This window comes from Syngnathus acus, chromosome 12 (genome assembly GCF_901709675.1).
Source record: "Syngnathus acus chromosome 12, fSynAcu1.2, whole genome shotgun sequence".
Taxonomy (NCBI): Eukaryota; Metazoa; Chordata; class Actinopteri; order Syngnathiformes; family Syngnathidae; genus Syngnathus; species Syngnathus acus.
In genome coordinates this window covers 9,424,904-9,447,533 of record NC_051097.1, presented here as the reverse complement: position 1 = coordinate 9,447,533, position 22,630 = coordinate 9,424,904, and the positions used below count along the sequence as shown (strand labels likewise).

Sequence of the window (22,630 nt, the reverse complement as noted above, 5' to 3'; positions counted from 1 at the left end):
AATAGGCTAAATTGGAAATTGGTTCAGTTTGTGGAATGAATGTAATACCGTAATTTTCGGACTATAAGTCGCACCGGAGTATAAGTCGCACCAGCCATAAAATGCCCAAAAAAGTGAAAAAAAACATATATATGTATATAAGTCGCTCCTGAGTATAAGTCGCCCCCCCACCCAAACTATGAAAAAAACCGCGACTTATAGTCCGAAAATTACGGTACTTGGAAGGCGTAAAAAAAAAAAATCACAAAATGTAAGATGACTTACAATAGTTTGGCCGCTTACCGTGTCAAATGAGATTTTTCTTTCTTGACTGGTGACACGACCAACGTTCTTGCCACGGGCTCAGAGGTGTCTAGACTTCGCAAATGGCCAACGGAGGCCACGAAGCGGGATGCAGCTGGAATTTCACAACCAGGTGGAGTGATGATGAAAGGCTGCGAACTCCAGATGGCAGACATCACGCAGAGATTCTTCCTCATCACACAGCATGGCGGTCAGGCAAGGGACAGCGCTGACAAGAGTGACAACTCGATCAGGACAAAAGGCTGCAATGACAAAAAAATAAATAAAAAAGTTAAATTAATACTCCAGAGAGTAGCTATGACAAGAATCCGAAGAAGGTTCCTACTGTAACTCAGGCTTCTTGCTCATGCATAACTTAAGTGATGGAACTGAAGATAAGTCAGACATGTTCAAAGTGGGGGGGGGAAAAAAAGGTAATCGAAACCAGAAGAAAGGCATTGCGCAACATTGTCGAGAGAATGACACTGCGACGAGATCGGGTCTTGAATATGTAATAAGGCCTTGATGGATGGTTGGCCTACAGCGATCTTCTACGTGTGTATGCTTTTAATTAAATGTATTGAAATGAGTCAAGTTAAAGAACAAAAAAAATAAAAACAGATGACTTAAAACTAGATTTTAAAAGACTCAAACCTCCACCAAGGCCAACAGTGTCAATATGGTGTCAATGTGCCAATAAAATCTTCATGGGGAATATCTATAAAGTATTCAGATATGGAGCCCAGAGACAAAACCTGAAGTACGGCTTTTTTCTTTGTGATCCAGAACAAAAGAGAAATTTAAATCTCCTTTCTTGGACGGACTGTCAGTCATTCATCCATACAGCTGTCAACGTTCCTCACCCCGCACTTTCTTCATAGAAACTTTGCATGCAGATGAATGAAGCAGACAAGAATGGACAACTGCATTTAAGATAGACGGGTTGTCAAAAAAAAAATACAACCTTAGTTGACCTTTTCAAAAGCAGACAGTGCAAGGAAGCATCACTGTCTTTTAGTCAATTCTGAGGTGACAGCAGTATTCAAATATAAATTGACTGTGTGTGTGTGTGTGTATGTGTGTATTTCTGGACCTAAAATCAGGTTTCCAGACGGTGCAGTGATAACCTCGTTTTAGGCAGAAATTCAAGGAACCAGGCCGAATCCAAAAATGGCAACAATACCACTTTTCCCAGGGTACTATAGTTGGCCAATTTTTCAGTATCACTGCAATCACAAAAATACTGGACTCAGATAGTGCTTCGATGGGAAAGATTTGACCTGGGAAACTTCTAAATCCACACAATTATTTAGGTTCTCAGCTAATACAAAAATATGACTGCAAACCACAATTATTGAACTGTTTTGTTCCGCACTGATTTATGGTGTTCCACAGGGTTCAATTCCGGGGCCCCTGAAATTCATCTTTGAGTTTTTACCTCTCTCCTCAGCTTGGTTATGATTCAAAATTAAAACCACAGTTTCTCTCGAGTAACCTTCATTGTCAGCATGAACAAAATGCAAATCGCCGTATTTGAATTCTTTCTTCGAAAATGAAAGGGTCAAAAATGAAGGGTGCCTTGGTGCCATGCTATTGTCTTTTCACTCTCCTGCCGCAGAGCCAAGGTTTTCCTCAAGGATTTGATTTTGTTTCTTCCGCTTGATTTGAGTCTCTCCCCTGTGCCCTCCGGCAAACTATCGTGAATGGTTTCTCTTTGTCACTCTCCCACAGAGCTGGAAATAGTGAATCATTATATGGACCATTGTTGTTCAATACACAGTCTCCCTAAATTGAGGGAATCTTGCAGACTATTTGTCATCTGTCTCTTTGCAGCCTCTTTTTAGATAGTTTCCTACGGGACTGTCTGGTCCAGGCAGACAGCTGTTACTCATCCGATTTCCACGCAATTGTCTCAAAGTTCTGCCAATACAAAGAAAACAATGTTCCGTTTTGATGGACACTGTCAGCGAGTATCATTCAAGACCATTCACATTTTCATACTGCGAGACTAATTTGTACGAATAATAGGAGTATGATTTTATAATATAATGGTAATATTACAAGATACAGTTTCAACACTGAATGGAAGACTAATTATAGACTAAATGAGCAAAATGAAGTCTAAAGAATGGGACAAAGCACTTGGGCTCTATTTTCAGCTCTCTTTGACACCTCTGGCTGATTTTTTTTCTCAACTTTTGAGGTTTCATTGGAGAGGTCAAACAAATGTGCTGTACGTGTTAGTGTTACTTTATAAATCAATGCACTTGCCCAGTCTCAGAAAGCAAACAATGAAGTCCATCTCGACCTCTGTCTCACCTTACTAGCTGAGACTAATAGTTGCGATTTGTCTCCAGTAACCACAACAGAGGTTTCTCGCATTTCGGGCTGATTTGTCCCAATTTGAATGCTGTGCAGCAACAAAGACCAAGAGGAACCAAGAGACATAACTTCCATTATCTTGATGGCCTTTACGAAAATAAATCAGACCGCCACCAAGTCAGCTTTGACAATTATTATAAAAGAGTTGAAAAGCCAAATGTATCTTGTGTTGTTATGTTTACATGCTTTGTCTCTCTTGTCTGTGTCTTGTTGGAGTGGAGCGCCGACTGCTGACAAGCTAGCTAATTAGCTGGGTTGGGGTTAAATTTGTCACAAACAAGACTTATGGTGCCATTTTGTTTCCAGGACTGCCTCAGCGTGTCAGAGAAGAAGAAATCAAACTGCTATTATTCTATTTTACTGGATAATGATAATAGTGGGGGGAAAAAATGGTTCACCGCAAAATAATCTCACGCGGTTAAATGATATCATTGAGAAGTCATTTTCATTGCCGTGATGTGGAAAGATGATCCGGTGGTTAATTACAGGTCACGGGGTAATGATGACTAATGACAGTTCCTTCCCACCAAAATGAAATGCCGAAAAGGAAAGGTACAAGTTCACTTTCAAAATGGTACGTACCTCCGCTTTGTCACACCTGCCCCTTTAATATTCCTTTTCGGATTATGGATAATATTTCATCTTACAATGTGGGAAAATCTTCATACTAATATTTGGATATCTCACAAAATCCCAATGAATACACATGAAGACCCACTAAAAAAACACAATTAGCATCCGACATATATTCCAACACCATCACACACCCACTTTGAACATCGGCGACCATTTTTGGGTCAGCCTCCCAAAATAATACGCCCTTCACCATTGCGTCCGACCTCCCGTGTTTGAGAAGTTACCTTGAGGATGACATTGTTGTGCTGTCCCTCACGATGGGTCTGGTCGGCCGGGTGTTTGCAGGCTATTCGCTCGACACAATACAAGGCCCTGTTAGTCTATTTGCTCTCTCCTCCATCCCAGAGAGCCGCCCTATGCTGCTATAATGACTCAATCCCCTCCCGCTGCAATGCTTGCCCTTTAGGAATCAATAAAGTTAATCTTATGTTGCCTTACTTTATCTTGCTTTGGATCGCACACTCATTAAGATATGCCACTTTGACCATACGAGGGCTCAAGGGAAGTTGTTCGGTTTGCTCAAAAAAAAAAGAATGTCATAGGCTTAGCTTTATCTGCTGACAGCTTCTAATAAAGATAATTCTATTGCTCCACGATTGTCAAGATCTCCCAACAGATCAGTCTGATATGACAATAAGGGTAATATAAAATAAGGAAATACTATTAATGAGGGATATTGAAGACTGTTAAAGAGATTTAGCGTGTCATTTTTTTTTTTCAATAACCAGGTCACCACTGTCTGATTTATTTAAATGTTAGCTTCACGTTGGTTTCCGGTAGGATCACTGTCCTTATATATTATTGTTATAATGTCGCATTTCCTCAGATGATCCATCACAGTAATATGCCAGGAAGGCTAATTAACCTCCCCCGAAATGTGTCAACCTATCAGCATGATTAGCGTCTTTTGGGTTGCAACGCCGTGCCGAGGCGCCTCGCTCGGGTCGGTCGAACTTTGCCCCGCTGTCTTTGTGCGGAGCAGAAGAGCCGAATCTCAAAGCTCCGACCTCCCGAGAAAAGTCGTTTGCCTTGTTAGCTGACGAGGGGCGACTAGCCTGGAGCCTTAAAAGCTTTAATGAGGAGAAGGCCTCGTTAGCCCCGTGTGAGTCCTAAGCGAGTCCGGGCTACACGTAGTCATAATTAGCCTTTTGTACTTTGTTTGATACCACAATAATTTTGCGTAATGCAACATTAGAAGCGACAGCGCCGCACAGCTTGACTCATCATCATCCGCAGCATTTATTTGTACAGCGTCCTCCGACAGCAAAGTAATTACTCCGCTGCAACTGCGCACAGAACAGATGCCAACGAGAGTCATAAAAAAAAAAAACGACTTCAAAGGTTCATTTATACCGAGTAAGATTTCGCTCGGGAAGGAGCGGTATCGTTTCTTAATCTGCGAACAGCCAAATCAAAAGATATTTTTAAATACATTTGAATTGTGACCTTATGAAAACAAAGAGCACCATTTTGCCCATTTCCATTGTCAAGTGTTCATATTATTGCCCGTAAAAGCTCTTTGGATGGATGTCGGTCAAAATTCAAACGTACTTTGAAGCCAGCATGAGAAGTCGGTTCTATTACCTTCATATGGATGAAATTGTGTCACACTGGATTTCGCTTTTAAGAGGAGGGAAATGGCATAGCTCGGCAGATAAAGTGGCAATCTAGTAATTGTCCGACAGAGTTGAAGCGTCCTTGAGCAAGACATCAAGGCCGAGTTGCTCCAGATGAGCAGGTTGCCGCCACTAAATGAGGGCATGAGGCGAGATTGCAGAGCTCCGAGTGTCATTCGTGTTGGAAGGTGCGATAGGAATGGCATCGGCTCATTTATGTTGTAACCCAATGTGGAAACGTTGTCTGCTTGGCTTATTTTGAGAATGAGAAAGATGGGGGAAATTCACGGCACGTTGTGTATGATGGAAGATTTGAGAGGAACACAGAGGAAACCTGCGTTTGAGTTTCTTCCAAAGCAAATGCCTGGGAGAAAAAGTGACTGCCATGGATTTATTTATTTCAAAGTGCAATGCCAAAATAATCTTAAAAGATTAGAGTCAATCTCAGTGATTCACAAATTGTCACAATTTATTTGCGATCATATTCAGGGTATATTTTTAGTTTAAGATATAAAGTAGAAACATTTTAAGGGGTGTGAAACTTTTTCAATTTTTTTTTACTATTCATGGCAGATCTTGGTCCTAAAAATAGCAAGAATAGAAAGATTGCCAGATGCGGATTGGATAGAAAGTTTTTATCTAGTGGTGAGAAAATGAAGCTTCAAATGTGCTTCATGAACCAGTTGTACTTCTCTAGATGGCAGAGTTGGTTTAAATAAAGGGACTTTAAAAATTGCTATCTTGGAGAGTCAACAAATATTTAACTTTCCTCTCATTAGATCGTTTTCTTTTCATCGTGCCCCTTAAATGGTTCCTATTGCATATGTTAGTCTTTTTATGCCATTCACCGCTATCCCAGTGATTAAAGTTGCCCCCCAAAACTCTCGAGTCATTTTCATTTCTATTTCACCGTCAACCGAGATAAGGTATATGCGGGCATTTGTGATGCAGTGGAATATCACGCTCCTTAAAATGCCTGTCATCATTTCAAGGTGACGGCAATAAATCACGGGGTAAAGAGAGGCGGTAATGGGCTCCCTATGGTAATCATAGGGTGAACCTTCCCTGTAAATAAGCTTATAAATCGTTCATGTTTAGAAGAGGGGATAAAAGCAATCAAATCCTCTTCCCACTCCATCGGATGTGTGCAAATTGACTTTTTCCATTTGACATCGCCAACACCTACCTTTATCAGAGAATAATGTCTTTCTTGTGGAAAAAATAATATACATTTTTTTTTCCCCATTCGAGTGATTGTTGTTGTTGACAGTTTACAGCTTGGAAAGCTGAAACAACAGGGGGGGGGGGGGAGGATTTGGATTGTATTTATTTTCACAGTAAGCGACAGAGTGTTTGCAAAACATTTTCTCTGCCAAATTGTCACGGGGCAAAATACAAAGATGCCACCGGGAGGTTCTAGTGGCGCTTTTGCAGGATTGTTGAGCCGTTCATCCGTGGCGTAGTAAAGATAATCGGAACAGTGATACGAGGATTTGATTGACATTTGAAGAAATGTAACTAAATCAAAAACATGAAACTCCTGCCACTCTTTTTTCCAATAAATACATTTAGTGTGGGGGGGGAAAAAAGTATTTTTGATAGCTACTTAAGTTCTTTATTGGCAGATACTAATCAAGACATTTCCTTAAATTTCTATCAAATGTATTTTCTGATATCTGTATTTTCCGAAGTCATATTTAACAGTGGCACATAAGCTACTGTTTATATTATTTTCATCTTCGGTCCACTTGCTGAGTTATCCATCAAATGCGGTAATTGATAAAGATACGCCATTAATATGTTCACGGCTAATTAAAAAGCAATTTGCCATCTGTCGATGAAATACATCTTGGAACACACGCTGACGATGGCAGGCCCGGATCCCCCCTCCCTCCTCCACCTCCCATACATGGTGCCAAATAAAGTTATGAGCATCCAAAACAATGCCGCCACCTCTTGAAATGACTTTTTTTTTTAAAGGAAACAAGGGACATGCAATGTGTATAGTTACAGCTTTCATTGTGGACTTTTTGTGAGACAGTCCCATCTGTTCTCACAGAATCTGGCCACAATCCTTGTGCATGCTTTTAGTAAATCCATCTTTTAACTCACCTGTGACAAAGCCATCTCAATTCTGTATTTAACACAGACAACAAAAGTATGTCCTGCCGGCACATTTCTTAAGTATTATTATGATTGTCCCTCCCCCCCTGCTGTTTAATAAGACGAGTGGGGAGCCTAAGTGGCAGCATAGCAGGGAGTTAAGAGCTGCAGAAGCTCATCAACACTTGCCGGTCAGTGACAGCTTTTGCTCTTTATAAGCATTAAGATTATTGTCCTCATACTGAGCACAGGAGGCTGGCGCTATCATAATGCTTAATGGGTCATATTTGATAGTCGAAGGGAAATTGCTTTGCTACCTCAATGGTATTATTAAAATAATTGCTTAAGGTTTGAAGTTAAATAGAAGTCCTAAGTGGTTATTAGTTTTGTTGTTTTCAATTTATTTTCTATAGCACTCACCTTCATTGATAATTTGTCGACAGAAAGTGCGCTAAGATTTAGACTCGGTGAAAACGGGGCTAAATTGTGGCGCGAGTGGTGTAAAGCAATTTTAATAGATTTGATCCACTGACAGGTCATATTGTCATATTTCATTCATAAATATGATGAGACGAGATTGCATTTCAGTCATTCACAATTAGGTGTTTCTCCTACTTTGCTATCTTGTTTCTTAAACTTTTTCATCATCATTCCTCCCTTCTCTCCTGCGCACCGCGGGCTGACAATTCATCTTTTCCGGTGCTAATTTGTCACGACTTCCCTTTATTGGCTGCTTATTGGACAGCTCAATAATGTGTTGTTTATTTAAAGTTTGACTATTGTTGGTTGCCAACATTTCTTCAACTAATGTCTGTACCGAAATCATAGTTATTAGTTCGCAAAGTACTATTTTTTAGGAAGAAAATTATAATTGCTCATTTTAAAATGTTATCCTAGCAGGACTCAACTTTACATTGGTGGCATTCCCATACAAACCCAATGTTTGACTAATATTTTCATTACTATTCATTGGATGAACTTGTTTATAACAGTAGGCAGGAAAGAGTATTTGTATGCATAGACAATGTTGTCTCGTGGCAGTGGACCAGGAAAGGTCTGTTGACATTCATTTCTGACATCCCATGAGTATTATTATCCCCAAGATCACACCAATAAGTGAATATTTTTGTGGGTGTTTTTAAGATGGTTAAGATTTAGTGCCTTAATTAAACATGCCTCTATCTATAAAATCCGAAGCAGTAGATTTTGAAATTCAACCAATAGTGCTAAAGTTGTGCAAGGATCAAATCAAACAGCTAGACAAACCAAAATATATATTGTTTTCCCACACAATGTCCTACCTAAGTTTCTCTAGGGGGCAAATGTTCCTATTTTGCTTGTCTTTGAGAAAGTCCGCATTTTGGGAACCATTATTTACAAATTAATTAGCCTCTTTTCAGCATGTCCTTTGTGTAAAATGCTATAAGTTTAGTGACCGTTTAACACAATTACCTCCGTGTTTCGGATCTGTGGGAATAAACAATTATTCTCTGTGACCGATGATGTCCTTTGTTCGCGCGCCATTAATTCTCAGCGGTGCGCAGGAGGTTGGAGTCTCAGCTCGCTTTATTTCAAAACTGAAGCCGTGCCAAAACACAAGCTGGCAGGAAGGATGTGTAAAGGAGAAATAAACATGGGGTGGGAGGGGGGATATGTAGGGGTTTGCATTGCTTGACTCAATGACAATAATTCAAGGTTGTTTTCAAGCCCACTTGTCTTATTCCGCTCATTAGGAGCAACTTCAGTGAGATGCGGGAGGAGATTGTATTTATTGAAAGTAAATCAGTATTTAATGAACAAGTGGATGTTGTTCGGTCTTGTTTGTTCTTGTTGTTTCAAGGGGATAAGAATTTAAATATGCCTTCTAAATTCGAAGTTAGTATTTGGGTCAGGCAGAGCTGCAAATTTTGGGGGGTTTGTTTGTTTTTAGAGTTTGTAGCGTAGCCCTTCAATGTTTGGATCTTAACGAATTAAAATAACTTACTTGTGAGGTCCTTGGTTCGAATGGCTAGCTTGATAGATGCAAAACGTGTTTCAGCACCATGGACAGTTCCGCTGTAAATTCTCCTTCAATTTGTAGCAGATGTTTCAGCAAGGGGAGAAAATCCCAACCACCTGAGGAATACAAAACATGTTGATATTTTTTTTGTCATGCGACCTCAACAATTTGTTGACACAAATCATTCCCATCTTCTGTCCGTTGATTTTTTTTTTTTTTTTTTAAGAAAATGCCAGTTATGTCAAATTCCTACAGACAAATAAACAAAGGCTATTTTAAATTGTGTGACCATTTCTGTACCTTCCATTCCAGCTTCAGAAAGTGCCGGGACGTTTAGAGAAAATTTTTACTGTCTCATTTGCTATATAAAAAAAAAAAAAAAAACAACAACTGGAGGCCCATTTTGAAAAACGAACGGCGGTTATGGCAGCCAAGTCAGGAACAGCTGGACCATAAAAAAAGATAGCACCCATATTTATAAAGTGCACCCTGACAAAACTATTTCTCAACTGCTCACCTTCACTGGCGGCTTTATGGCTGCTGACAGCTTGAATTAACTTAGCAAACTTGCAGTCGCGTAAGCCATTACATTGATTTGAGACTAAGTAGGGAAAATAACGAGCTGTGCTAAAATACTGTACATACATACTGTAGAGTCAATAAATAGCTGTAACAACCCTTAAAAAAAAATCCAAAGTTGATCATTTCCATCTAGACACAGCAGCGTATGCACAACAGTTAGGTTGAAATGTGTGTGTGTGTAAAAAAAGTGACTATATAGCGGCAGCCCATCACTCCGTTATCACCGGTCACTCCTTAACAAGCTTTGAGACCCTTTACAACCCAACAGCTGACATTTACTGTCACCCACTTAACGAGCCCACGGTGGACACACCCACACACTGTCGCACTAAACACACACCCTCATCAACTAACCAACTTGTCCAACACACACATTCACACAAACACAGTTGAACGAACCTCTGGTTGATGGGATTTTAGTTTTGTTTTTTTTGTCTGCATTTTTCCTCAGACAGGAGTTAAGAGCTTTTCACAACTGCCACATTGCATGACAGTAATTGGTTACAGGAAGTGAATGGCTTGTTATGCAGTAATTATAGACAACACTTGGACATCCCGTTGTCGGATTTTCACATCTCTTCTTGACAAGGAATCGAGTGATTTAGCCTTTTGGGTTCTGGTGTTTCTCATATTTTGAAGAGGTCAATAATTGCAATTTAGAGCACAAACAGGGTATTTAAATCAACAGAGCCATCTAGAGGGAGTATAAACAATACAACTGGTTCATGAAGCAAATTTGAAGCTTCATTTGACCATCGCTAATACACCTTTGACATTACTGCAGATATTTCATGATAAATTTTCCAGGGAAACTAAAGACATGTTGACACAATGAAAAGTAGTCAGTGTGTATTTATCTTACGAAAATATAATTGTATCGTTCCGTCAAAATAACTAAAAATGCAGCCATTAATAACTGAAATGGCCGAACAAAAAACACTTTTGGGGATTTTCACATTTGGGTGTGCAAGGGATTTTGGCTCCTCATGGCTGTATTTTGACGGAACAATAAACGTATATTATAGTTGCATATTTTCCGGAGTCTTTAAATGGATATCGACTGGACAGCTGTGTGGGTGGGATGCACTGTACTGTGTGTGTGTTTTGATTTTAGCTTTTAACTAACCGTCACAGAGGGATAGTAACACAGTCAAGCTCTGAGCAGCATAAACAGCTGCTAGAAAGGTTTGCCACTTTTAAGGCTTGCCAGCCTACAGTTTGGAGTCTGGATCAGAAACATGGGCTTGTCATTAACTCAACACTAATCTCTGTTAGAGGAGGGAAATTGTTCAGATGTCATGCACACAGTGGCTGTTTTCACCCCGTGGTTAATATCTGAGAAGAGGCATCATAAAAGGACGTCTGGATGCTGTGCATTTTTTTTGCTATTTCCAAATGCATCCTGCTGCGGAAACGCAATCTCGAAAAGTTGAAAACGACACAATTACCAACTGAATCTTCAGGTTGCCAACTAGCTCCAAAAATGCCAAATCTTCTGGTGAAAAAAAAAATAAAAAAAATACCTACAAGAAGGATCACTACATGTCCAATCCTGATTCCATGCACATTTTACATACTTAAAAAAAAGAAAACAGCAGAGGCTAAAGCTCATTGCTCAGCGGAGCATAATGTTGGAACACTCTAGGGAGAAAAGTGGTTTATTCTGAGCTGTCTGAGCGTACTCGAGGACAAAGGAAACGTCAAAGCTGGCACGCCCTCGTTTACCACGGTGATTGAAGGCCGGGAGGATGACGAGGCGTCTGTATATTCATCAGAAATGACATTTATCCTTGAAAACCATCTCCTAGGCATTGGAAACAGAATGCTCGGCTTCCAAAGCCATCAGGCGCGTGTCTGGGAATGTGTCCCATACAAATTGACTTTTAAAAGTAATTTGTAAACTCCAATAATGTGCTATGATAAATCGTAGCTGATAGAAACGTTGTATAACAACGGGAGGCTTGTTAGGAAAGCATTTGTGATTTCTGAGGTCATCACAAAAAGCAGAGGTTTTGTCCTCTGATGTCAAGAGCAAGTTCCGGAAAGCAAGTCTCTAAATGAAGGGAAAAAAAAAAAAAAATTGTAACCACCGTAGCTGCCAACAATGTTGTTCAATTGTTGAGACAAGCGAAGAATCCTGGCAGAACATGAAATGGAACAATGTCACGGATATTTGCGGCAATACTTCCAAGAGCTACGTATATTCTGAGCTCAAGTGTTGAAGCGAGCGACAAACCAAACATGTACTTTGGCAAAGAGAAGACACACAAGTTGCAAGTAAAAAGAAGTTCTCTGCAAAACGGCAATTCACAAGGAAATTGTTTCGTTTAAACTGTGACAGAAAATGGAGCGCCGGTGATATTAATATCTCAGCCTAGACATCTCACCTCACGACATAAAGCACCTGGCCACTGTTGCTACCAAGGATTCTTCACCTCACCTTCTGTCAGGTCATTCTGTGGCACTCTCGGCTTCCCGCTGGCTTCCTGTCTGGCAGACTTCTGGCCGCCAGGTTGGATCCGACTGGTTCTCAACCTGAGCGCAGCTGCTGTCAGGCCAGGTGGTTGTTAACTGGCTGTCTGTCGGCAGAGCCATCGCCTCGCTGGCCGTGTGGCTTGATCCCGGCTGTTGGCAGGTTGCGGTTTGTTCTTGTGTAGCGAGTGCATATATATGTGGTTTGGTGGGGGATTAAATCGTCCATGTATGACCTTGAAATGTGCAGATTGAGATACATAGAGAGATAGCTAGAGAGATAGCAATCGAGTGAGAGAGAGCTAGAGATGGATAGAGGTAGCTAGAGAAAGATAACTATAGACAGTGAGAAAGAGATACCTCGAGATTAAGAGAGGTAGCTAGAAACAAACCAAGATAGCTAGCTCGACAGCTAGCTAGCCAGCAAGCTAGATAACTCGATAGATGTCCACAATTGTAGGTCCATTGCCCTAGACCACAGGTGTCAAACTCAAGGCCCGGGGGCCAGATACGGCCCGCCATATCATTTTATGTGGCCCGCGAAGACAAATTGTGTGTCATTACTAGAATTGCAAATTGTCTTCACTTTTAATATCTTTTCTTTTAAATATTTGACCAATTTTTACTCGTCTGATTTGAAAACGAGTTTGTTTTGTAGCTTTTACTGTGAGGTGCTCATACATTTATTTGGGTTGACAGTCACAATGGCCCTTCGAAAGAAGCTATGACGACAATGCGGCCCGCCAAAAAAATGAGTTTGACACCCCTGCCCTAGACCATGAAGTATTTCCCTGTGAAATGGATCATGGTGCCACAAGATATCCAGACAAGGAGTTGCCAACTAGCCAACTTCACCACCCCACAAAGTTGCTTCGAGCATAACGTTGACTAGTAGCTAAATCACGTTTTTGCCGAGAGCATGAAGCAGAACCGTACAAATGCGTGCACTGAAAATGGTATTAGTCACGTCCATTGATTTAAATTCTCATCAAATTCTGAAGGCTCATCTAAATGAGGAAGAACCAGTGGAGGTCCAAACAAATCTCAGCAGTACACAGAAGTGCGAATAACGAGGTCAAAGTCCTTCAAATAATCCCACAGAGAGCCAAACTAAATTTACATTTGGGAATTAAAAGTCTAATCAGATTGTCCTCGTAAAATTGTGTTCCATCCAGTCCATGTCCCGGGCTGCTATGATAAATCACATTCTACGAGACGATAAAAGGGAAAAAACCCAGACGGAGTGAGCCGGGAGATAACATCCACTAACAGTGGGGGATGGCTCAGGTTAACAAGTGTTGTTCAACAGCTCTTCAACAAACAGGATTAAAGACTGTTGTTAGTTTTTTTGCTGCACCCCGGAGATTCCTAAAGTCCAAAGGCGCTCAATCTTTCTTTATCTCGATCTGACCGCGATTGAATTTATCACCTGCTACTTCTGATAAAACCGTGTTAGCGCAAGTAAATATTACGGGCTGTGTTTTTGTACACATATCCAACAGTGGTTAAGGACGTATCAGGCCCGCCTCCGCTACAAACTATTTCTCTTCCCTACACAGAATAAAAGAATATTTGTAGTGTAGTTTAGAGGGTGTTTGCACAGTTAGTCATTATTATTATTATTATTATTATTATTATTATTATTAAGAAGGGACTGTTTTAATACAGTTGCTCATATTCATTATTCTGGTACTGCACACCTCCTGAACCCAACAGTGATTATTTTTTTATTTTTTTTTTATTTGCTACACCACGCTCTCATTTTTGTTCATGTAATCATGACCCTATAGTTTCATCAGCTCGTTTTATGTAGTTGCTTTGACTACACGAGAAAGTGTGCAATGGAAATTTCTTCCAATCAATAAATGTATAAAAAAAAACACCATGGGGTGTCTTGGTTATTTATTCTTGGAAGAATGAGCGAAGTCGACCGGGGTACAATCTGACAGCCCCCCTGCAAGTTCCCTGTCGAGCCAGTCCGCTCGTTTTCCAATAAGCAAGCGGGGACAAGATGGGGTAAAGCTCATTGGTGACGCCCATCTAAGCATTGGTGTCAATTGCTTCAATTCTCGCTGTTGTTTATTCTCCATCAGCCCCTGAATGAATGGAGCGTCTCCCACTCGAGACGACCTAAATCAAATCATTGATTTACTTACTGAACTGAACACAGTGCAAGCTGGTGGGTGGCAGACTCACAAGTCACACAAAAGTTCAAACAGTTCAGTGCGTACAATTATGAGTAGAATTCGTTCTGTGATTTGCTCATATCTCCGATCCAGTTTACAGTAAACCTGGGGAAAATGAAGCTTCAAATGTGTTTCATGAACCAGTTTTTGTATATTTACTCTTTACTTTCAAAATTGGCCTGAAGGCACACTAAAAAAACGTTTAGCCTCTATTCAAACCAACAGTGCCATCTAGAGGAGCCAAAAAATACAAGTGGTTCATGAAGCAGTTTTGAAGTGTCATTTTCCCATGACTAGTTGTAACCACTGGGAATTAATTAAAATGACATTAAAATGTTAAAGCCAGTAGAATGTTTTTTTTTAACAAAGATAAATAGTCAAATATAAATACATAAACACCAGAGAGGAAGAATATAAATGTTTCATAAGGTGAAATTAACCTTTGCGAGGCAACACATTGTCTGTTTAGCACAAAGTGAACCTGTGCTCTATTTTCCAAATTTCACACGGCTATTTCATGGTAAGTCATTTCAAATCCGACATATGCAGCATGCAGGTTTTGCTACAGTGGCATCATTTTGTCAGTTTCTGTCTGTTCCGTGATTATTTCTCTCGTCTGCCCTCATCCCTCATCCTTGTCTACGGGCTGTGGCAAATGATCAGACAGATGAGCAGAGGTAACGGCTGCTCACGTTTCCCCTTATTATCGGAGTTTACATCGCCATCGCCTCCGGGATGCATTGACACTATCTCACTCTCTATAGACGAGGTGAGGTGAAATCTGACTGATAGTGAGTATGATCGTGTGAAAGATACGAGACCGCTAAAGGACAAAATCGCGACCGGTGTGTCACTGTGATTGCGCAATTACAGTTCCATTTTAAATGACTAGTCGTGAGTCAATCCTGTGATAAAAAGTCGACCTGTTGCTTAACACTAGGTCTAATGTAGAAACACACACACACACTTACAGCGAGTCTCAAAGGAGTGATGGAAGAGATGAGGAGGGGATCCATGAAATGAAAGCATTAAATAAATATTGACTTGAAAGAATGAGGTCTGTCACAGTACATAAAAGGCATACAGCCACAAAAAGACTTTCACAAAGCTCGACCTCTGTGAGCCATCCCGGTTCAACCTTGTAGAATCGTGCTTAATATTTATAGGAAGTCAAAGATTGAGCTTTGCAATAATGGCATTGTGTGTGTTTAAGATATTCCCAAGTGCTCTTCCGAATGCACTTAAATGGAAATTCTATCAACGATGTGGTTCTGAATATTTTAGTTGCCTGGATTTTTTTTTTTTTAACTACAATTTTGGATCAGCATGATTCAATGAATTGGAAGCACAGATAATTAAATCAAGTCACACTTTGTGTTGATGTTTAAAAAAAAAAAAAAGGGAATGTTTGGATCAAATACATACAGAAGGATGGCTGAGCCAGATTTGAGGCAAGAGACCCTCTTCATCTGTGTTTATTTACTTTGGGGCAACAAGGGGGAGGGCAGGTCAGATAAAGTGACGCAAGGCAAAGAAACAAGTCGGTTTCACTTTGCTTTTATCTTAAGTGGATGGATGAGGCAAAGAATGCAATACTTGCTCGACTGGATCACAATTTAGCTAGCTTAATTAAAAAAAACAGTTGTGAAAATATGATAACGGTGTTGCGGCAAGTCTGTACATACAACTGAATATTATTCATTCTCAATGCAAATAAAAAATGAATCATCTATGCACCAAATACAGCGAAAATCCATCTGGTTTTATATAATCTCAAAAACAGATGGGCTGATAGCAAAAACATTTCCCCAACATTTTGAGGCTTTGTGTTACCCAATTCTATATTTATATTAAAATATATACAGTGCATTTTTTATTTTTATTTTTTACTTATCAAATAATGACTCAGGCCATTTGTTTTACCCAAATGTTGCCAATTTCAACTCAATCCATACGTCAGAAACATATTCTGATATATTAAAGATGACACTGATACGTTGACACAAATGATAATACCTTGATGTAACGCTAAAAACTGACCCAATCATTTTTTTCAAGCACATACAATTATGATAGTATTGATTATTGTCATTTTTAGATTGTGCTAAATTGATATTTTCACTTTAATTCTCATTTTTCTTCTACAGCCCTGCTTTTATAGTGCTCGTCTGGTAGATTCCGTAACTTCTCTGCAGCCTAAAAAAAATAACATACATACAATTAAATCTTATGTCAGCATTAGTTTAGACTTGAAGGCCTCATTGATTTTTTTTCTTCTTTTTTTCTATGTCTAAAATGTCTGAAATGTAAATTAACAAACCACTAATAGGTCCTGGTTGCAAATGAAGCTGTGGAAAACCCGCAGGAGTGTTGCTTTTATAAATCACCTGTTCAGGAGTGAGGTCCCGTTGCTCGGTTGCGAGCATCTCGTAGCCGACCATGAACTTCTTGACCGTGGCTGAGCGGAGCAGAGGAGGGTAGTAGTGAGCGTGAAGCTGCCAATGTGAACTGTCTTCCTTTAAGTAGGGGCCAGTAGGGGCTCCTGAGAAAAACAAAAACAAAATGAAAGACGAATCATTCCCCGGCTTTTGTGTATAGAAATAATAGAAAGATAGAAATGAATACCCGGGACGTATTGACCTGCTTTGCCATCGATTCTGCAATACATTTTGCGCGCGAGCAAAAAAAATGATCGGGGTGACTGGCTGGGAGGCTAATTAAGAATACGCATCACAATGGGAAAACAAGAACGTTCATCTCGCTTGCTATTCACATAGTGAAGCACTTTGCTCATTAAATCTTTTCGACAGCCACCAGAAAAAAAAAAAAAAAGCCCCCTTTATCGGTTATCTTGGCAAAAAAGATCAGGTGTTGACAGCTGAGCAATAAAAAACTATATATTTATAAAAATATATATAATATATATATTTTTTTTTATATATATATATATATAAAAATATACATAAAAAAATATATATTTTTTTATTATTATTTATAAATATATATAAATATATATATATTTGAATAATATAAATAATTCATCTGCACTGATGATGAAATGAGTTACTGAAATTAGTTACTGTTGCGGCTCATGGGGCGAAATCGTGCTGACAGTAATCACCATTGTTTATGTAAACAAGCACACAATCAGCACTTCTTAGAGGCCCCACAGCTCAATAACAATGCTCCCAAAAATTATTCATTTTCACTGTAATACATAGCAGTGGAAGCGAGGGACGTGATTTTCCTTGGGCTTTTGAATCGACTGTCGTCCGCCAATTCATCTAAAAGTCCGTGTGATACACTGATTCGTCGCTAATGCCGTCATCCTGTGGTGTTTGCTTGTTCACTAGACTGGAACAAAGATTCGGCTTGAATTTTAAATCTCCGCTTGAAGCTTTTCCATCAGCTACTTATTTCTAAATGTCTCTTTTGTATCTTTGCGTCACTTTTGTGAAATTGCCAAATGGCTGTGACAGTGGCCGTCCAGCTTTCAGCAATCAGACGGTCTCAGGGATGAACAACGGATTTTTATACATGGACGCATTTGGCAATGACAAAAAAAAAAAAGCGCTAAGAGGAAAGATAAAAGAATGGAACAATGCATGATACAATTTTGCACACTTGATGTTCCCAAACTTGGAAAATTGGGCAATTTGTAACAATGCCTACTTTTCAAATTCTGTCCCAACAAGGAACTCTAAGATAACATGAGCTATTCAAATGTGGGATGTAAATTGTTCGAAATGTTTTTCTCAATATTGGATGTGTCACAATGTAGCACCCATTAAAATAAGAATATATCGCGTACAAATAGGGTAAGAAAAAAAAGCATCTCTTCACTTTTACGTTCTTGTCAATATCCTGAATGGTACACATTTAAATATGCTAATGAGTCTGACACTAATTTATGCTACACTAAAGATTCCACTCGACGCCGGAGAGGAATTAAAATCGACTTTTTTACACCCTGCGTAATATTGCCTGAAAAAAATAATTAGGTGAGGGCAAATTGGTCAATTAATTTGAATTATAATTATATGATATTGTGTGTTTCCTGCAAAATTTTTCTTACCATGCCAACCCATGGAGTAGGGAAAGGACACATTAAATAGATTGTCGTATTTGGTCAGCAGTTGCTTCATAATGTCAGCCAGACCTGGGAAAACAAAACGAATCAGAAGATGAAGGAAAGGAAACAAGAAACTGTTGATGTTGAAATAAAAGCTTAAAAGTGGCAAGCTCAGACTCAAACAGAAAAGAATCATCCCAAAAGTCAAACTGTTTTCATGCTTGCGGGGAAACCACTTGACAATTGTTTGGCGGCGTCTCGGCGAAAAAACACTTACTCTCTCGTTCCTCTGCGGTCAACTGATTGATTCTGAGGACGTGTCGTCGTGGTAACAGCAGTAACTGATAGGGCCACGTGGCCCAGTAAGGAACCGCTGCCAGCCAATGAGCGTTCATCACCACCACACGTTCCTAAAAGAAGGGAAAATAATAATAATATAATATTTTTTTGTTTATAAATGGATGCTACTTTATGTAAACTACAATTCGAGGAGTTCTCCCGTACTGATTGCATCATAAGTTCAACTTTACACTCTTCTTTCACCTTCTACCACCGCATCACGCGGTAAAATCCGGACTGGATACAAAATAATAGGTAGAAAGTTTCAAGTAAGTGAAGGATGTCCTAAAGCGCACACCTCACTCCCCCCCCCCTCCCCTCAGAAAAAAAAAAAGTTTCACTCAATTAGCTTGGAAAGTTTTGCTTTCAAACTCAAGGGTATCGCATGGGGAGGCAAAGCCCAATTCCAGATTCTCCAAGTACTGCCGCGTGCCAATTTACGGTCGTAACCTTGGGTCAGGAAGACGGGAGCAAATAGGAAGCGGGACACTATCAGCGCAAACACACACTGCTTCCACTCTAATTTTGTAAAGGTCAGCGCCCGCGAGTGCTTGTGCTCTGTACGCAGGCACGGTTCTCATACCTCAGACGGCTATTTTATTTTTTGGCAAATCATCTATAATAACGGATATGAGCGCCGTCGGTGACGGCGGGATTTCTTATTTCGGTTGTAATGCAAAGCCGATCGAGCGAGTTGGACTCCTCCGTTGTTCAACATCTAGCAAACAGTTTGACTTTGACATCTTGAGAAAGACGGCGGCTGATATTGTAACTGTTTTGCAATTTCTGTAGGTGCAGCATATGTGAAAAAATTAAGAAAAACAAGATAGAGAATTTCCATCGTTTTTATGCCATTTTAAGGGAAATTATATTGGGGTGAAAAGGTCTATAAAATTATCTGTCATGGTTTTTGGGCAAGCTTTACTCTTGAACATCCCTATTGGGGATCATTTATTAATAATAATAATATTTCAAACATATCTAAAACTTTTCGTCTACTCTTTGTTGTGTATTTATTTTTCAGTTTGTGTTTTTTTGTTCATTTGTTTGTTTCATGGACTTAGATGTGGCACTTTAAAGTGTTAATTGTTTTATTTATTTTTTACCCTATTTTTAATGTTTTAAATATGTTTGAAATAATAATAATAATAATAATAATAATAATAAAAATCTCTGGGCCACAGATTTCTTTTGTTCCCCAAGAGATCTGCTTCCTACTGCAACATTCATATGTTGTTTACTTGCTGAATGTTGAGCTTTGCCAAAAGTTGCTCAAGGTCGCCGTTGTTTTTGCTCTTCCCGCATGACTGGAGGATTGCTAAAACGCACGAAACGAACAAAATGCATCATCGTAATCTTTGTGCGGCTTGAAGATGGATGCCACAGCGTGATGCTAATGAGCATTTCTGGGGCCCCATCACATGCTTCGCTGCCTGAAAAACTGGTCGTGTGTGCTTGAGGGGAAAACAGGACGCAAAGGTGTAACAGAAATAACATGGGGGGGGGAGGAAGCTCGTGGGAGCAGATGGATGAAGGGAGAATACAGAAACGACGTGACGCGTGGAGATTTTCTTGAAAAACGGAATAAGAGGAAAAAACAAAGACCGACTTTACAGCTGACTCAGGTTGTACCTTTTTTTCAACTTCTTCCTTGGCATATTGCAACAGCATTGGCTCCTGGTACTTGTCATAAAACGCTTTCTGACAACGATCGGACAGAGCTGGCTCATTCGGAATGAAGCTGCTGGCCCACACCTGTGATATGGAAAGGAGTACACAAATAATTTGGGTTGTCAGCTCAATGAACCATTTTCTGGAGGTTTTGAAGATTACTATTACTCTTGACATGGAGGCTAAAAGATAATTAAATATACCATGTAGAGCAATAACCAGAGGCATTGCTCGCTGTATTTGCACGCCACGCAGGGCTGCGTGTGACAGACTGGCTAATTGTTTTCTGATTAAAAAGCCCTTAACTTATTTCACACAAAATGCAGTGCGCAAAATGTCCCCACTGGTAATCAAGGCATTATGCTTACATTCTCAAATATTTTGTGATGGCCCAGTCAGCTGCACAGGGTTTAAATCCATAAAGTGTTACATGATGCTCAATGGAGACTTGCAAAACAATGTCTGATGTCATGTTCATATCATTAATCTTGCAATAAAAATATTATTCCAAACCTGATCATTCAATTTTTTTGTGTTTTCTTTGTAACTAGTTATTCTAGAATTGCTTATTTCCCTAGAGGACCTAGAGAGAAGACAATATGAGACATTATACATTAGTCTGAAGTAGCACACTGCCCTCTTGTGGTAGCGTGTATAATTGCAAATGTGGGGCTTCTGTTATCTGGGGTCACTGCTATGAGATGATTTTTCAAATGTAATTAAAAAGCCAGCTTTGGAAATGTATTGAACTACTTATATATTTTGGTAAGCCCAATATTGTGAGTATTATTTGCATGTTTGCGTTTTATACCTGACAGTGGGGATGTGGATTGGAACAACCCATCGCAGCTCCTTTATTTTCAAAAATCTGAAAAAAAAAAAAAGATGACATGTCTATTTTATGTTACTACAGAAGATTGAAGCTGATGATCGGTGGACCACCCACCTGAACCCATGGATAGGTGGCACCCAGTTCTTCCATGATCTCTGCCCACTTGTTAATGACAGTGACAACCTCTTCTTTTTTCATGAGAGGGAGGGTGACATCAGACCAGGGATGGAAACACATGACCTTGCTGAAACGAAGAGATCATGTGTGTCAATTAGCACGTTTAACATCATAACGCAACTGATAACAACAAATAGAAGTATGTTTTCTTACCACACGCCCCTGGCAGCTTTAGAGCGGAACAATGGATGCTGATCTGAAGCTGAAAAGAACAAAATCTTGAATGACATAACAGTGCATTGTCAATTCTCGCATTTGATTCCTCGTCCGTCACGAGTGTGGCGTTTTATGATGAAGAACCATGTGAGAGTGGCCAATTCATACAAGTAAATGACTTGGGCTGATGAAAGAAACACTTACGAGGATCTGGAGCATCTGGCTGAATGGCAGGAAAGTCGTTTTCAAAAACGAAAGTGCTCTTGTAGTCTGGATTCTTCTACCGAGCCAAAACAAGAAATACTCATTTCATTTGGTGTTATTTTGTGCAAGGTATTTTGCAAGCAGTTACCTCTCCATTAGCACGTGTGTTCCCAGGACATAGAGGATTGCACGGATCATATCTCGCTATACATTCCTCTGGAGGTTTTTCCACTTGTCCGGTCCAGGGTCTTTTTATGCGGTGGGTTGAGACCAGGACCCAATTGTCCCTCAATGGATTATAACGCAGGTGCTGGTGCTCTGCAGGTAGATTGATACATTAATATTACCGGTTGATCCAAATCATAGTTGGATGATCATAAAAGACGCTCTTTGTATTATGAGTAATACTAACGCAGCATACAAACATTTGTACTTGCAGGATCAATTCCCAAACAAAATCCTGTGCGTGCTATTCAGACAACGCATGTCGTTAGTCCGATTTCAAGGATTGTCAATCACGGCAACGTAAATCTCGTCGCTGAAACTTTACCTTTTGGATTAAATTGGGTTTCGGGGCCACTCATGTCAACAACGACAACTTTGTTTAAAGTTGGTGAGAAGTATTCCGTTTGTAACAGCTGATTGTGCATGGAAATGCTTCGTCGGCTACTTCCTGTATAAACAGGAGCATACTATTTGATACCGAAATATGTGTTTTATTTCTCTTTAAAAAGACACAACGCAGTTCAAGCAGACTGACTTTGTTGATATATAGAATTAATATACCATGAATAATTAACACAATATTGAGTTAGAATTTAAACAGAGCCTTAAAAGACGGGCTTTGTGTCTAAATGTAAACCCTACAAGTGCTTTTGAATGGACTGCACGGCGACATCGTCATCTGATTGGTTCAGCGGT

The 22,630-nt window shown here is 39.8% G+C and overlaps 1 protein-coding gene across 1 annotated transcript; it reads right to left on the bottom strand.

Annotated features, from left to right (window-relative positions):
* Positions 1–15,703: 15,703 nt before the first annotated feature.
* Positions 15,704–22,395, bottom strand: galt (galactose-1-phosphate uridylyltransferase). Its single transcript, XM_037265333.1, has 11 exons — positions 22,260–22,395; positions 21,858–22,027; positions 21,710–21,785; positions 21,503–21,551; positions 21,287–21,416; positions 21,152–21,208; positions 20,302–20,424; positions 18,608–18,740; positions 18,334–18,417; positions 16,646–16,800; positions 15,704–16,454 (listed from the first exon to the last, which is right to left on the bottom strand). The coding sequence occupies exons 1-11, from the start codon at positions 22,357–22,359 to the stop codon at positions 16,389–16,391; spliced, it is 1,143 nt and encodes a 380-aa protein (XP_037121228.1). The 5' UTR covers positions 22,360–22,395; the 3' UTR covers positions 15,704–16,388.
* Between the last annotated feature and the right edge of the window lie 235 nt (positions 22,396–22,630).

Coding starts and splice junctions, on each gene's coding strand:
- galt (XM_037265333.1), bottom strand. CDS start 22,359: ATGCACAATCAGCTGTTACAAACGGAATACTTCTCACCAACTTTAAAC. Junction 21,552..21,709: donor GCCAGATGCTCCAGATCCTC/GTAAGTGTTTCT, acceptor TGTTCTTTTCAG/CTTCAGATCAGCATCCATTG. Junction 21,209..21,286: donor CCACCTATCCATGGGTTCAG/GTGGGTGGTCCA, acceptor TTTTTTTTTCAG/ATTTTTGAAAATAAAGGAGC.